Source organism: Rana temporaria, chromosome 7, assembly GCF_905171775.1.
Source record: "Rana temporaria chromosome 7, aRanTem1.1, whole genome shotgun sequence".
In the NCBI taxonomy this organism is placed as follows: Eukaryota; Metazoa; Chordata; class Amphibia; order Anura; family Ranidae; genus Rana; species Rana temporaria.
Genome location: NC_053495.1, coordinates 16416566 through 16430126, shown reverse-complemented (window position 1 = coordinate 16430126; position 13561 = coordinate 16416566). Strand labels below are relative to the sequence as shown.

The 13561-nt window shown below is 46.0% G+C and overlaps 1 protein-coding gene across 4 annotated transcripts in view; it reads right to left on the bottom strand.

The window, feature by feature from the left end:
- Window positions 1–434: 434 nt before the first annotated feature.
- The window catches only part of MGLL (monoglyceride lipase), a 79319-nt gene continuing 66192 nt past the window's right edge, over window positions 435–13561 (bottom strand). For all 4 annotated transcript variants that reach the window (XM_040358976.1, XM_040358973.1, XM_040358974.1 and 1 more), the window contains exons 5-8: window positions 10362–10472; window positions 8786–8875; window positions 5575–5790; window positions 435–1444 (exon numbers count right to left, since the gene is read on the bottom strand). In XM_040358976.1, coding sequence (XP_040214910.1) covers window positions 1298–1444; window positions 5575–5790; window positions 8786–8875; window positions 10362–10472 — 564 coding nt within the window. In that variant the 3' untranslated portion in view covers window positions 435–1297. The remainder of the gene's footprint in view (window positions 1445–5574; window positions 5791–8785; window positions 8876–10361; window positions 10473–13561) is intronic.

Sequence of the window (13561 nt, the reverse complement as noted above, 5' to 3'; positions counted from 1 at the left end):
TTTTGCAGATTTGCACTACATGCCATTTAACACGGTTTCCTATGGATCACGTCCTGTAGAGCAAATCTGCAAAAAGCACTAAAAATGCCATAGGTGTGAACCAAGCCTCAGACACATGGATGATTTTTTTGGGGGAGAATGGAAATCTAGAGCTGGAACCCTGGGATTATCCTGCTTGTATTGCTATCCATTGGTATTGCAGTGGTGTTTAAACAAAAGTATCTAGATTTTGGGATGGCGCCTTCTATGCACCAAAGGATTCCTTCAGACCGTTCTCATCGGATGGACTGATCGCGTGTACGCGGCTTTACCCTTAATTTTCCATAGTAGGGAATGCAAAAAAATGAACCTTACTAGGGAGCTAGTAACATCTAAAGATGACAGGTTCACTTTAAATGACATCCTTTTGTGTTCATCTGGAGTGTATCTTTAGGTTTTTTTTTTTTTGTTACTGCCAAAGATAACCTAAAGCACATTACCCAACAAAAAAAAATCACTGTGTTGTCTTGGTCGGATAAAAAATTTACATACATTAGCGGTTAGCAGGCAAAAAGGCCACAAATTCACTTTTTCTAGAATGTAAAAAATAATCTAAAAAAACTACATTTTTCTCCGCCGTGTCCTATGCAGGCAGAAAATATATTAACATATTAAATTATTATTATTTTTATATAATGTGTAATAAAATCTATTAAAAAGGGGAAAAAGGGGATATGTACAAAGGATTCCTTCATAGCTGATCTTTAAACACAGTCGCCGCGCTTTCCCCCGGATGTCCGCCAGCAAAACAAGCAATGGTAAAATATACATTCTTGTTTTTCTTCCTATGGACGATATCATATATTGCTTTGTGCTTTACGGTGGCAGATCGCTTCTGTAGACTTTGGAAGCCTTTTCCTCAATGCGGTTCCTGTGAAGTCGGCTTCCGAGAAAGGTGGATGCACATTGTAAAATTATTGCTGAGAACTTAAATGCCCAAATCCTTCCGAGAGACTTTTGTCTGAAATCGGCCCCCACCGTTCACTACGCATCCACCCCCAGCTGAGCTCCATGGGCTGCATTAGTGGCTTTCTTGTGCTTTGTCCAGTAAGTGTTGTCGTACACCATCAAAGTTCCCCGTCGGTTCCTGTGACTTTGGAATCGGAGCTGGAGGCCATACAGAAGGGGAGTTACTATGGTGTGGAGGCTCAGCTGAGAAGTGACTTGAATGGAGGCTTAGTTGGAAGTAGGCTTATATGGGGGGGGGGGGGGGGGGGGGTACAAGAGTCCGCCAGGGCGTTGTTGGGGATAGTGCCACCTAAGTACTTTTTTCCTGTTCTGTTGTTGCTGGAGCTGATGTGGACGCCTCTAGCCTTTGAAGGATCCAGCTCTTGATCTCCTGGAGCACCTCATTTGTCACCTCGGGAAGTTCTTTGTGCAAAACGTGGAAAGCATTTTCATACACCTGCAAAATAAAAAAGGTGGATGAATGAACACCAAAACATCTTAAAGCGGAGGTTCACCCATAGAGAACACATTTTCCCCGTAGCTTCATGCTCGTTTTGTCTAGGGGAATAAGCTAGTTGTTTTAAAATATGACCTGTACTTACCTTTTACGAGATGCATCTTCTCCGCCGCTTCCGGGTATGGGCTGCAGGAATGGGCGTTCCTTCTTGATTGACAGTCTTCCGACAGGCTTCCGACGGTCGCATCCATCGCGTCACGATTTTCCGAATGAAGCCGAATGTCGGTGCGCAGGCACAGTATAGAGCCGCACCGACGTTCGGCTTCTTTCGGCTACGAGTGACGCGATGGATGCGACCGTCGGAAGCCTCTCGGAAGACTGTCAATCAAGAAGGAACGCCCGCTCCCGAAGACCCATACCCGGAAGCCGACGGAGAAGATGCATCTCGAAAACGGTAAGTACGGCTCATATTTTAAAACAAATAGCCGATTCCCCTAGACAAAACGAGCATGAAGGGGAAAAGAGAAAACAAAAAACGAATTGGGTGAACTCCCGCTTTAAAGAGCAGACAAAGCCCCAAAAAAAAAAAAAAAATGTGGGAAATGGTTAAAACCTAAATTTAGCTAAAATTAAATGAAAAAAATCAGCACAAGAGACACAAATTGCCTTCAGTGAGATATGTCCCTTGTGCTGGCTCTCCGTTTTTTTGTGAGCTGTGATGTGGCGTGAACGGCCCAAAACGTTCGTAATTCGACGAACAATCGAACATACGATGTTCGAGTCGAACATGAATTCGACTCGAATACGAAGCTCATCCCTACATGTAGACAATATGTTATTGGAACTTTTGGCTATGTGCCCACCTTCAGCACTGTGACAAGGACTCACCTATACTAACCAAGTCATGCAGGCAGAAGGAGGGACGGAGGAGGGAGCATCCCTCCGGGCATTCCAAGCCCTTCGGTGCAAACAGTGCTGCACAGCTGGGCTCACCATGACACCATCCACAATGCTACTTCCACAGGTGGGCTCTCAGTGCTGCCGACACAGCAGCTCCCACTCTAGCTCCTTCACCGTGGCCTCCGAGTCCCAATCATTCAAGCTGCATGGGGCGGGGTCAGAGCATCACTGGTGCTCTGGCCCTGCCCCTCCCTTCTGGCTGTGAAATAATAGGTATCGTCCTGCACAGCACAGCACACCGCTGCCAGCCTGCCTCCCCTGTGTATCCATCACTCTGTTCCATCATGGGGCCCCCAATTTTCATGTAGAGTGGGCTCAAGGACCAGCTGTTTCGGGGAAAGTGCAGCTGGGGCCCCAGGGTTATGCCCAGGTGTGCCCACTCATTAAGCCAGCCCTGGGTAAATACCCTCTTGGACAACTGATGTCCTTATTGGAGGGTATCCATTAACCTCCTCTTCCTGGAAAAACTCCAACATTTTGGATTTAGCCATCATTCTTTGTCAATGGTCACCAAGACAAATAAAGGCGACACATTTTCCAACCCTTCCCCACTCCATCCAAAATGAAAGAAAAATAGTTTGGCTTTAACTTTTTAGTTTTGGCTCGAAGGGAAATCTCCCATCCCAACTGTCAGTGACAAGTTTCCTTTAAAATGGTCTACTCTGTGCAATCCATGGTGTAGGGTTTGCTGGTGTTTCAGCCTCTGTCGACAGCCTCAATATCTGTGAGCTCTCACTATACAATATTAATATCAACACAGATGGTATCTACAGTGCAGAGTTTATATCTTGGCTGCAGCGCAAACCGCGAGTGCCCGCAGTCATCGTGACAGCTGGATATTATCAGAAGCAGACATAAATCCCGCTAACAAGATGATGTGCAGCTTGTACATTCAATTTCCCATATTGCTAGATTTAATTCATACTAGCACATACAAATTTATATTGATATACTGGACACGGTCCCATGGATACATTATATGCACATTATTATTATATTATTACACAGGATTTATATAGCGCCAACAGTATGGTACAAAATAGAGGGAGGCCGTACAGTTCAAGAAGGCTCAGAAGGTCCTGTTGTTACAGGTCTATATATACAGTATGGCCCGGATTCACATAGATCGGCGCATCTTTAGAGTGGCGTAGCGCATCTCATATGCGCTATGCCGACGTAACATAGAGAGGCAAGAACAGTGGGCCAGATCCACAGCCAGCCGCCGTAACTTAAATATTCCCATTTAAGTTACACTGGCTGAAAATTTCTACCTAAGTGCCCGATCCACAAAGCACTTACCTAGAAATTTTCGGCTGTGTAACTTAAACCTGGCCGGCGTAAGGCGTTCCCAATTCAAATGGGGCGAGTCCAGGGATGGACTGGCCATAGGGACTACAGGGAGTTTCCCGGTGGGCCGATGGCTCAGTGGGCCATTTTTTAAAACAGAGATGCTGCTTGGAGGACTTTTTTTAACGCCCTGGCAGCGCCCCAGTGTGAAAGCACTCAGGCTTTCACACTGGGACTGCAGCGGAAGCGTTTTTCAGTCGCTTTACAGGCGTCCAAAAGCGCCTTAGTGTAAAAAGGGGTCCTACACTCACCCCCTCTCTTTTACACTCGCTCTCTTTTTCTTACACTCACCCCCTTTCCCTCAACCCTCCCTCTCTCATTCCCCTCTCTCTCACCCTCTCATGATATACAAGAATGGATGTAGGGGCCTTTTGGTGGGCGTGATTTTTCGGGGGGGGGGGGGGGGGGCAGCATTTTATTGAATTAAAGTGGGCCGGTCTGGATGAAGTCCAGGGCCGATTTTTTGTCCCAGTCCAGCCCTGGGCGAGTCCCATTTAAATTAGGCGCGCTCCCGCGCCGGACGTACTGCGCATGCTCGTGACGTCATTTTCCCGACGTGCATAGCGCAAAATTACGTTACGCCGAGCTTCGTGAATCGCGCCGGGTCAAAAAAGTTGCGTCGGGAAAAAAAACGAGTTGCGGCGGAAAAAAAAAAAAAAAAAGACAGCGTCGCTGGAAAGAAGGGTCTGCTTTTACAAGGTGTACTAACTTTACACTTTGTAAAAGCAGCCCTAATTTTACGATTGCAAACTAATACTTACGGAGAAAAAAGCGAAGCTGAAAAGCTTTGTGGATCTCCGTAAGTGCTAATTTGCATACCCGACGCGGCATTTCGACTCGAAATGCCCCCAGCGGCGGATGCGGTACTGCATCCTAAGATCCGGCAGTGTAAGGCCTAGTACACACGGGAGGATTTATCCGCGGATACGGTCCAGCGGACCGTTTCCACGGATAAATCCTCTCGAGGATTTGCGCGGATTTTGATGCGATGGAGTGTACTCACCATCGAATCGAAATCCGCGCTGAAATCCTCTGGCGATGACGTGTCGCGCCGTCGCCGCGATGATGATGACGCGGCGAGGTGCGCGACGCAGTCATATAAGGAATTCCACGCATGCGTCGAATCATTACGACGCATGCGGGGGATCCCTTTGGACGGACTGATCCGGTGAGTCTGTACAGACCAGCGGATCAATCTGTTGGGATGGATTCCAGCGGATAGATTTGAAGACATGTCTTCAAATATTTATCTGCTGGAAATCCATCGCATGGGAGAAAAATCCACGGAAACAGATCCGCTGGATTGTACACACCAGGGGATCTATCCGCTGAAACCCATTCGCTGGGATTTTTCAGCGGATGGATTCTATCGTATGTATGGGGCCTCAGTCTCTTACACATGTCGGATCTTCTGTCTATCTCTTGTAAACTGGTTCTGTGGATCAGTTCCAAAGATAGAAACAGGGATACGCAGGCGGAACAGCAGATCCGCCTGCGTATCTCTTTTGAGGATCTGGCCCAGTATTCACAAAGCACTTGCTCCCTTTGTTGCGCCAGCGTAACGTAAATTGGCCGGCGTAAGCCCGCCTAATTCAAAGTAGGAAGGTAGTGGGCGTGATCTATTAAAATGAAGCGTGACCCCATGTAAATGAAGGGCCGAACGAACGGCGCATGCGCGCGCATGCTCAGAATCACGTCGCATATACTCCCTAAGATACGACACCTGTGTGAACAAGGCCTTAAAGAGGACACAGTTGCTCTTTGTAATTGCTCTGATTTTTACCTTTGTTAGCAGGAGATAATGTTGCTGTTGAAGTATTTACCTTTAGTGTTTTATCTTCGCTGGGGACGGTGTCCATCATGAACTGAGAGCCTTTGAAATCGCAAAGCTTGTCGGCGGTGCCGTGAAACAATATCAGGGGCAGCCTGAAGTGTGGAAGTGCCTTCTCCACCCGGGCCGTGGCGTTCAGGAGCTGCACTCCAAAGGCAACCTTCAGCCCGCCATGGTAGACCAAGGGGTCGGTGACATAACACTCCACCTAGATGGACAAACAATAAAATATTTACACAGGGCATGGGCTTAAAATTTAGACAGCTTATGTTATATCACTTCTTTTACAATTTCATTTTTTTTTAACACAATGAAGTCCCCGCCCCAGAGGAGCTCACAGTTTAAAGTTCCTAGCACATTTAGACAGGGAAGGGCCGATCTGTGTGAGGAACATCCTGTGGAAAACCTTGCTAACTACATGCAGAGAGCATCTTTAGATGGCATTTATCCGAAAATTCCAGCACTTCAGGATCACCATGCAGGGAACTTGGAATCCATTGTATGTTTACTCTACACATCCTAAATGGTCTGAAATCGCACCTGAAACGGTGAACCAGGACGCACAAAACCCCTGCTGGGAGCCGCATCGGCATCCAGTGTGTACCGAGCGGTAGCCCAGGTTCACACTGGGCTACGGGCAGGGCCATCTTAATAGCATCATGGGCCCCTGGGCAAAGTAATGCTCTGCGGCCCCTACAATGATGCCAGTGCAGGTAAACAGACATCAAGTAGGTAGGTGGCAGACTGCCTCCCCTGTGTAACCATCACTCTCAGTGCCATCATGGGGCCCCCAATTTCAGGGCAGCGTGGGCTCAAGGACCAGCTGCTTTGGGGAAAGTGCAGGGGCCCCCCATGCAGTCTGGGCTCCTGGGCAGTGCCCAGGTGTGCCCTCTCATTAAGACAGCTCTGGCTACGGGAATGAAGCTGCGCGATTTCAGCTGAACTCACACGATTTCACTCCCGCTTGTCAGTCCCGAGTTCGGCCGCGATTACAGAGACATCCAGAACCGCCATCAGGGGGGTACAGTCATTACACCTGTAAGGGCTTAAGGCCTTACGGAAACAACGTAATTCGACGGCGTAGGCCTGGCGTACGTTCGTGAATCAGCGTATCCCCTCATTTACATAATCTACGCCGGCCGCAATGGAAGCGCCACCTAGCAGTCAGCCAAAACATTGCTATCTTAGATATGTTTAAGTGTATCTCTGTTTGAGAATACACTTAAACATAGGTCGGCTTAGATTCAGAGTTAGGTCGGCTTATCTGTAGATAAGCCGGCCTAACTCTTTGTGAATCTACCTAAAACTGAGATACACTTAAACCTGCCTGAGATACGACGGCCTGCGCCGTCGTAGCTTAGGGTGCAATATTTATGCTGGTCGCTAGGTGGCGCTTCCATTGAGTTTGGCGTAGAAATATGCAAATGAGTAGATACGCCGATTCACGAACGTACGCTTGCCCGTCGCAGTAAAGATACGCCGTTTCCGTAAGAGGTATGCCAGCGTAAAGATAAACATGCCCCCTAGGTGGCGTATCCAATGTTAAGTATGGCCGTCGTTCCCGCGTCGTAATTTGAAAATTTTACGTCGTTTGCGTAATTCGTCCGTGAATGGGGTTGGACGTCAATTACGTTCACGTCGAAACCAATGACGTCCTTGCGACGTCATTTGGAGCAATGCACACTGGGATATTTTACAGACGGCGCATGCACAGTTCGTTCGGCGCAGGGACGCGCATCATTTAAATGATACACGCCTCCTACCCGCCGAATTTGAATTCCGCCGGGTGATTTACGCTACGCCGCCGCAACTTTACAGGCAAGTGCTTTGTGAATAAAGCACTTGCCTGAAAAACTTGCGGCGGCGTGGGAGCACTATTTCTCCCACTGACACCAACAATGGGACACTATTCCTTCCACTGACACCAACAATGGAGCACTATTTCTCCCACTGACACCATTGGGACACTATTTCTCCCACTGACACCAACAATGGGACACTATTCCCGGGAAGGGGAGGATCAGGGCTGCTCTCTGTGCAAAACCCCTGCACAGAGCAGGTAAGTATGTATGGTATGTTTGTTATTTTTAAGGAAAAAGAGATTTAAAATCACTTTAAATCTAACAGCGAAAGCAGTGTCACCATCCTGGCTGTGCTGCCTGGCAGAGGTGTACAAATCACAAAAGTTGCTAGACAGAGTTCTAAATCCTTTGGCGCATTAGACAGTCTGTGTAATTAAAGCGTGCATTTGGCTGCTTGCCTGGTGTCCAGCTTTAAACAATGGATGTGCACTAGGACTTTGCATTCTCTTCATATGGAGGCCTAAAAGATTGAAGGACAAGAAAGACAGTGGGGTAGATTCAGGTACGTGCGCTTCTTCTTATGGCAGCGCAGCGTATAGTATTTACGCTACGCCGCCGTAACTTACAGGAGCAAGTGCAGTATTCACAAAGCACTTGCTCCGTAAGTTGCGGCGGCGTAGCGTAAATGGGGCCGGCGTAAGCGCGCGTATTTCAAATGTGGAAGGGGGCCGTGTTTTATGTAAATGTATGATGACCTGACGTGATTGACGTTTTGTACGCCGTCCGTGTACATATCCCAGTGTGCATTGCTTCCAAGTACGGCGCAACAACGTATTGGTTTCGACGTGAACGTAAATTACGTCCAGCCCTATTCGCGAACGACTTACGCAAACGACGAAAATAAATTCAAATTTCAAAGCGGGAACGACGTCCATACTTAACATTGGCTGCGACTCCTAATAGCAGGAGCAACCTTACGCAGAAAAAGCCTTTACGCAAACGACGTAAAAAACTACCGCCGGGCGCACGTACGTTCGTGAATCGGCGTATCTAGGTAATTTGCATATTCTACACCGAAAACAACGGAAGCGCCCCCAGCGGCCAACGTAATATTGCACACAATTCTATGCCGCCGCATTCAAGTTACGTCGGCGGAGGAAGCCTATTTTTTTAGCGTATCTGCCTTTGAGAATTGGCGTAACGATACGCGGGCGCGGAATTCAAATTACAGCGGCGTATCTACAGATACTATCTCCAGTATCTGGAGATACGCCGCCGTAAAAAGGTACGTGAATCTACCCCCTTCTGTCTGGAGCTGCGCTTTACCTTCACATGTATGGAAGACCCAATTGTTAGGCAAGTGAAAGTATAATCATTGTACAAAGCTTTGACTCTTCTCACCTCCTGTTTATTCCGAGACAAACAATTGGGGTCAATACCGCCGAGGGACAAATTTGGCAGAACGTGGTTTAGGATTTTAGCTGCAAACACCTGTTAGGGAAAAAAAAAATAATGTAATGTAAAAAAAAAAAAAAATACTGACCTGCCTCTGAAAATGCCAGTTTCCTGGCTCTTATACTGTTCTAAAGGCTTTAATACTGTCTGAGTCCCACAACCACTTGACCACTTAAGAGCCGGACCATTATGCAGGTTAAGGACCTGGCCCCTTTTTGCGATTCGGCACTGCGTCTCTTTAACTGACAATTGCGTGGACGTGCGACGTGGCTCCCAAACAAAATTGGCGTCCTTTTCCCCCCCCACAAATAGAGCTTTATTTTGGTGGTATTTGATCACCTCTGCGGTTTCTATTTTTTGCGCTATATACAAAAATAGAGCGACGATTTTAAAAAATTTTACTTTTTGCTATAATAAATATCCCCCAAAAATATTTTTTTTCCCTCAGTTTAGGACGATACGTATTCTTCTACATATTTTTGGTAAAAAAAAAAATCGCAATAAGCGTTTATCGATTGGTTTGCGCAAAATTTATAGCGTTTACAAAATAGGGGTTAGTTTTATTGCATTTATATTAATATTTTTTTTTACTACTAATGGCGGCAATCAGCGATTTTTTTCGTGACTGCGACATCATGGCGGACACAACGGACAATTTTGACACATTTTTGGGACCATTGTCATTTTCACAGCAAAAAGTGCTATAAAAATGCATTGATTACTGTGAAAATGCCAATTGCAGTTTAGGAGTTAACCACTAGGGGGTGCTGAAGGGGTTAAGTGTGACCTCATATGTGTTTTTAACTGTAGGGGGGCGGCGCTGGACGTGTGATGTCAGTGATCGTCTTTCCCTATATCAGGGAACAGACGATCACTGACACTGCCACAATGAAGAACGGGGAAGGTGTGTTTACACACAGCTCTCCCCGTTCTTCAGCTCGGTGACCGAGCGGGACACCGGCGGCGATCGGGTCCGCGGGTCCCGTGGGCGCAGTCACGGAGCGCCGGCGCACTCGCGACCCCACGGCTGGGCTTAAAGAGACACGTACAGGTACGTCATTGTGCCCAGCTGTGCCATATGCGTCGGTAGGGGGTCCTTAAGTGGTTAACTGCTGCCTAGGGGTGCTGGCGGCTGGTTTCCCTCCGCGTCTGCATGCTCTGCAAGCTGCAGCATGTAACTAACTCAGTCCGACCGGTAGTGTAATTAGCGGTGCAGCGCAGCACTGGAGCTAGAGGAAGAAGAGCCAATGTTTCCTGTATAGCGACACCTTCTGTCCCATGGGCAGGGAAAAGGGGGTGGAGTCAGGGGTGGAGCCAATGGCGGCTGCAAAATTAGGTTTTGCCTAGGGTGTCAAAAATGATTGCACCAGCCCTGATAGTGCTTGTTTCTGCATACAGAATCATCCTTGCCTTGGCAAGGGGTGCATGGGCCAATGGCCCGGACACTGCCGCCGCACAGGCTACAAGCCCCCCTCCCCCCACAGATAATTAGACAGATCTTTGGAAAGATCCCTGAACTTACCTTGAAAGAAGACGCCGACTCCGGGTTAGGCAACACCAGCGGTGATATCAGGATCAAGCCAGAGAAATCAGTTGGCCTTTCATTGGCCATCAAAATGCTAATAGCGCCCCCCTAGGCCAAAAAAATTATAATAATTAATTTGCAACTTTCGGAAAAACTATTTATCTTATTCATGTAATGATAATTTTTTACACATTTTAATATGCATTTACATTTTTTTTTTATCAAATATATAAGAAGTTAAAACAGAATTGCACACTAAGGCCCAGATTCACGTAGGGCGGCGTAACTTTGTGTGGGCGTAGCGTATCTTGTTCACGCTACGCCGCCGCAACTTAGAGAGGCAAGTGCAGTATTCACAAAGCACTTGCGTCCTAAGTTACGGCGCCGTAGCGTAAATGGGCCAGCGTAAGCGCGCGTAATTCAAAGTAGGCTGGTTGGGGGCGTGTTGTATTTCCTCCCTATCACATCTGAGCAGCCCATGTGATTATAAAGCAGGCATATGCAATTAGCGGACCTCCAGCTGTTGCAGAACTACAAGTCCCATGAGGCAGAGCAAGACGGATAGCCATAAGCATGACACCCAGAGGCATGATGGGACTTGTAGTTTTAGAACATCTGGAGGTCCCCTAATTGCACATCCCTGGAGCATACCCCCCCCCCCCAACATTTTGAGATGGGAATGAGGGACACTTACTAACAAACGTATGTAGGCATAGGACACGCCCCCTGCCACACCTCCTTAAAGGAGAATTAACCAAAATAAAAGGTTAATTAAACCCACAAGGACTTTTTTTATCACTACAATTCCTTTATATTGGCTTTGAAAATGTACAAATGCAGCAATTTAGAAATTGGATGAAAGTTTTAGCACTGGGGAAACAATTTTTGAAAGATAAAAAGTGCATTTTATATACAACTATATGGATCAGACCAAAATGAGGGACAAATGAGGGGGGGGGGGGGGACAGAGGGACATTGCTCCAAATCAGGGACAGTCCCTTGAAATCAGGGACAGTTGGCAGCTATGCTAAAGTCACACATGTGGGCGTATACACACTGGTTGAATGACAGCCCACTCCCTTCCTCCATGCCAACTAGCACACAATGGGGGTGGGATATTACATGTAGATTTATGGAGGCTTCGTCTTCCTGTTATTCTAAGACGCAGGCTGGAGGAGTGTGACACAGCCTGTGACTGGCAGAGATCCACAGACACCATGTCAGAGCTCCCAACTGTCCCTGATTTCGAGGGACTGTCCCTGATTTGGAGCAATGTCCCTCTGTCCCTCTTTCCTCATCACGTGTCCCTCATTTTGGTCTGATCTCTATAGTTGTATATAAAATGCATTTTTTATCTTTCAAAAAAGTGTTTCCCAGGGCTAAATCTTTCATCCAAATTCTAAATTGCTGCATTTGTACATTTTAAAAGCCAATATAAAGGAATAGTAGTGGTTAAAAAAAAGCACTTGTGGATTTAATTAACCTTTTTTTTTTTGGTTAATTCTCCTTTAAGGAGGTGTGGCAGGGGGCGTGTCCTATGCCTACATACGTTTGTTAGTAGGTCTCCCTCATTCCCATCTCAAAATGTTGGGAGGTATGACCATGTTATTTCCACAACGTAACAAAGATCTGATTTCAAATATATATTTGTATGACAATTTAAAACAGTTTATTGATATTAATTATTTTTACTCTGTATTCCAAAGGCTGTTATTTTTTTTATTTTTTTTTAACTTGTGACCAGCAACAGAGGTCTCCTGCTTATGTTTCCCTGCAGACAGGCTAGGAAAGATCTGGGTCATGTGACAGCTGTATATCGATTAGAAAAAAAAGATACTTCGATTATTTTTTAACCACTAGCCGACCAGCCACCGTCACTCTACGGCGGCAGGTCGGCTCTCCTGGGCGAGAGCCCGTAGCTATACGTCCGCTCTTCGAGCGGCCACCCCGCTCGCCCCCGACTCCCGTGCGTGTGCCCGGCGGGCTCGATCGCCGCCGGGCACCCGCGATTGCTCGTTACAGAGCGGGGACCGGGAGCTGTGTGTGTAAACTCACAGCTCTTGGTCCTGTCAGCAGGGGAAATGCTGATCTTCTGTTCATACAATGTATGAACAGAAGATCAGTGTTTCCCCTAGTGAGGCCACCCCCCCCTACAGTTAGAACACACCCAGGGACATACTTAACCCCTTCCCCGCCCCCTAGTGTTAACCCCTTCACTGCCAGTGGCATTTTTATAGTAATCCAATGCATTTTTATAGCACTGATCGCTATAAAAATGCCAATGGTCCCAAAAATGTGTCAAAAGTGTCCGAAGTGTCCGCCATAATGTCGCAGTACCGAAAAAAAATCGCTGATCGCCGCCATTACTAGTAAAAAAAATATATTAATAAAAATGCCATAAAAATACCCCCTATTTTGTAAACGCTATAACTTTTGCGCAAACCAATCAATAAACGCTTATTGCGATTTTTTTTTACGAAAAATATGTAGAAGAATACGTATCGGCCTAAACTGAGGAAAAAAAATGTTTTTTTATATATTCTTGGGGGATATTTATTATGGTAAAAAGTAAAAAATATTCATTTTTTTCAAAATTGTCGCTCTATTTTTGTTTATAGCGCAAAAAATAAAAACTGCAGAGGTGATCAAATACCACCAAAAGAAAGCTCTATTTGTGGGAAAAAAAGGACGCCAATTTTGTTTGGGAGCCACGTCGCACGACCGTGCAATTGTCAGTTAAAGCTACGCAGTGCCGAATCGCAAAAAGTGCTCTGGTCTTTGACCAGCAATATGGTCCGGGGGTTAAGTGGTTAATTAAAATAATTACAGGGCCATCATCCACATACAGAAATAGAAGGGACAATGTAAATGAATCAGTGTGTGTTTAGTATCACTTTAATATTAATATGAAGGGTGTGTGTGCAAATAAATTAAATCAGGGTGCAACTTGTTTTAAAACAATTTATCTTCATCATGTTTTTATATCTTTTTTTTAAATACAGTTTAATATTTATTTATGTTTTATTTATTTATTTCGATTTTTTGTTATCAAATATTTAAGAAGTAAAAATAGAATCACACTAAGAGACAAGTTTAATTGGCAGGACGACATTATATTATTATTGTGCAGGATTTATATATATATATATAATAATGTGATGAAAGCGTGGGTGTGTGAGCAATTAAATTAAATGGGT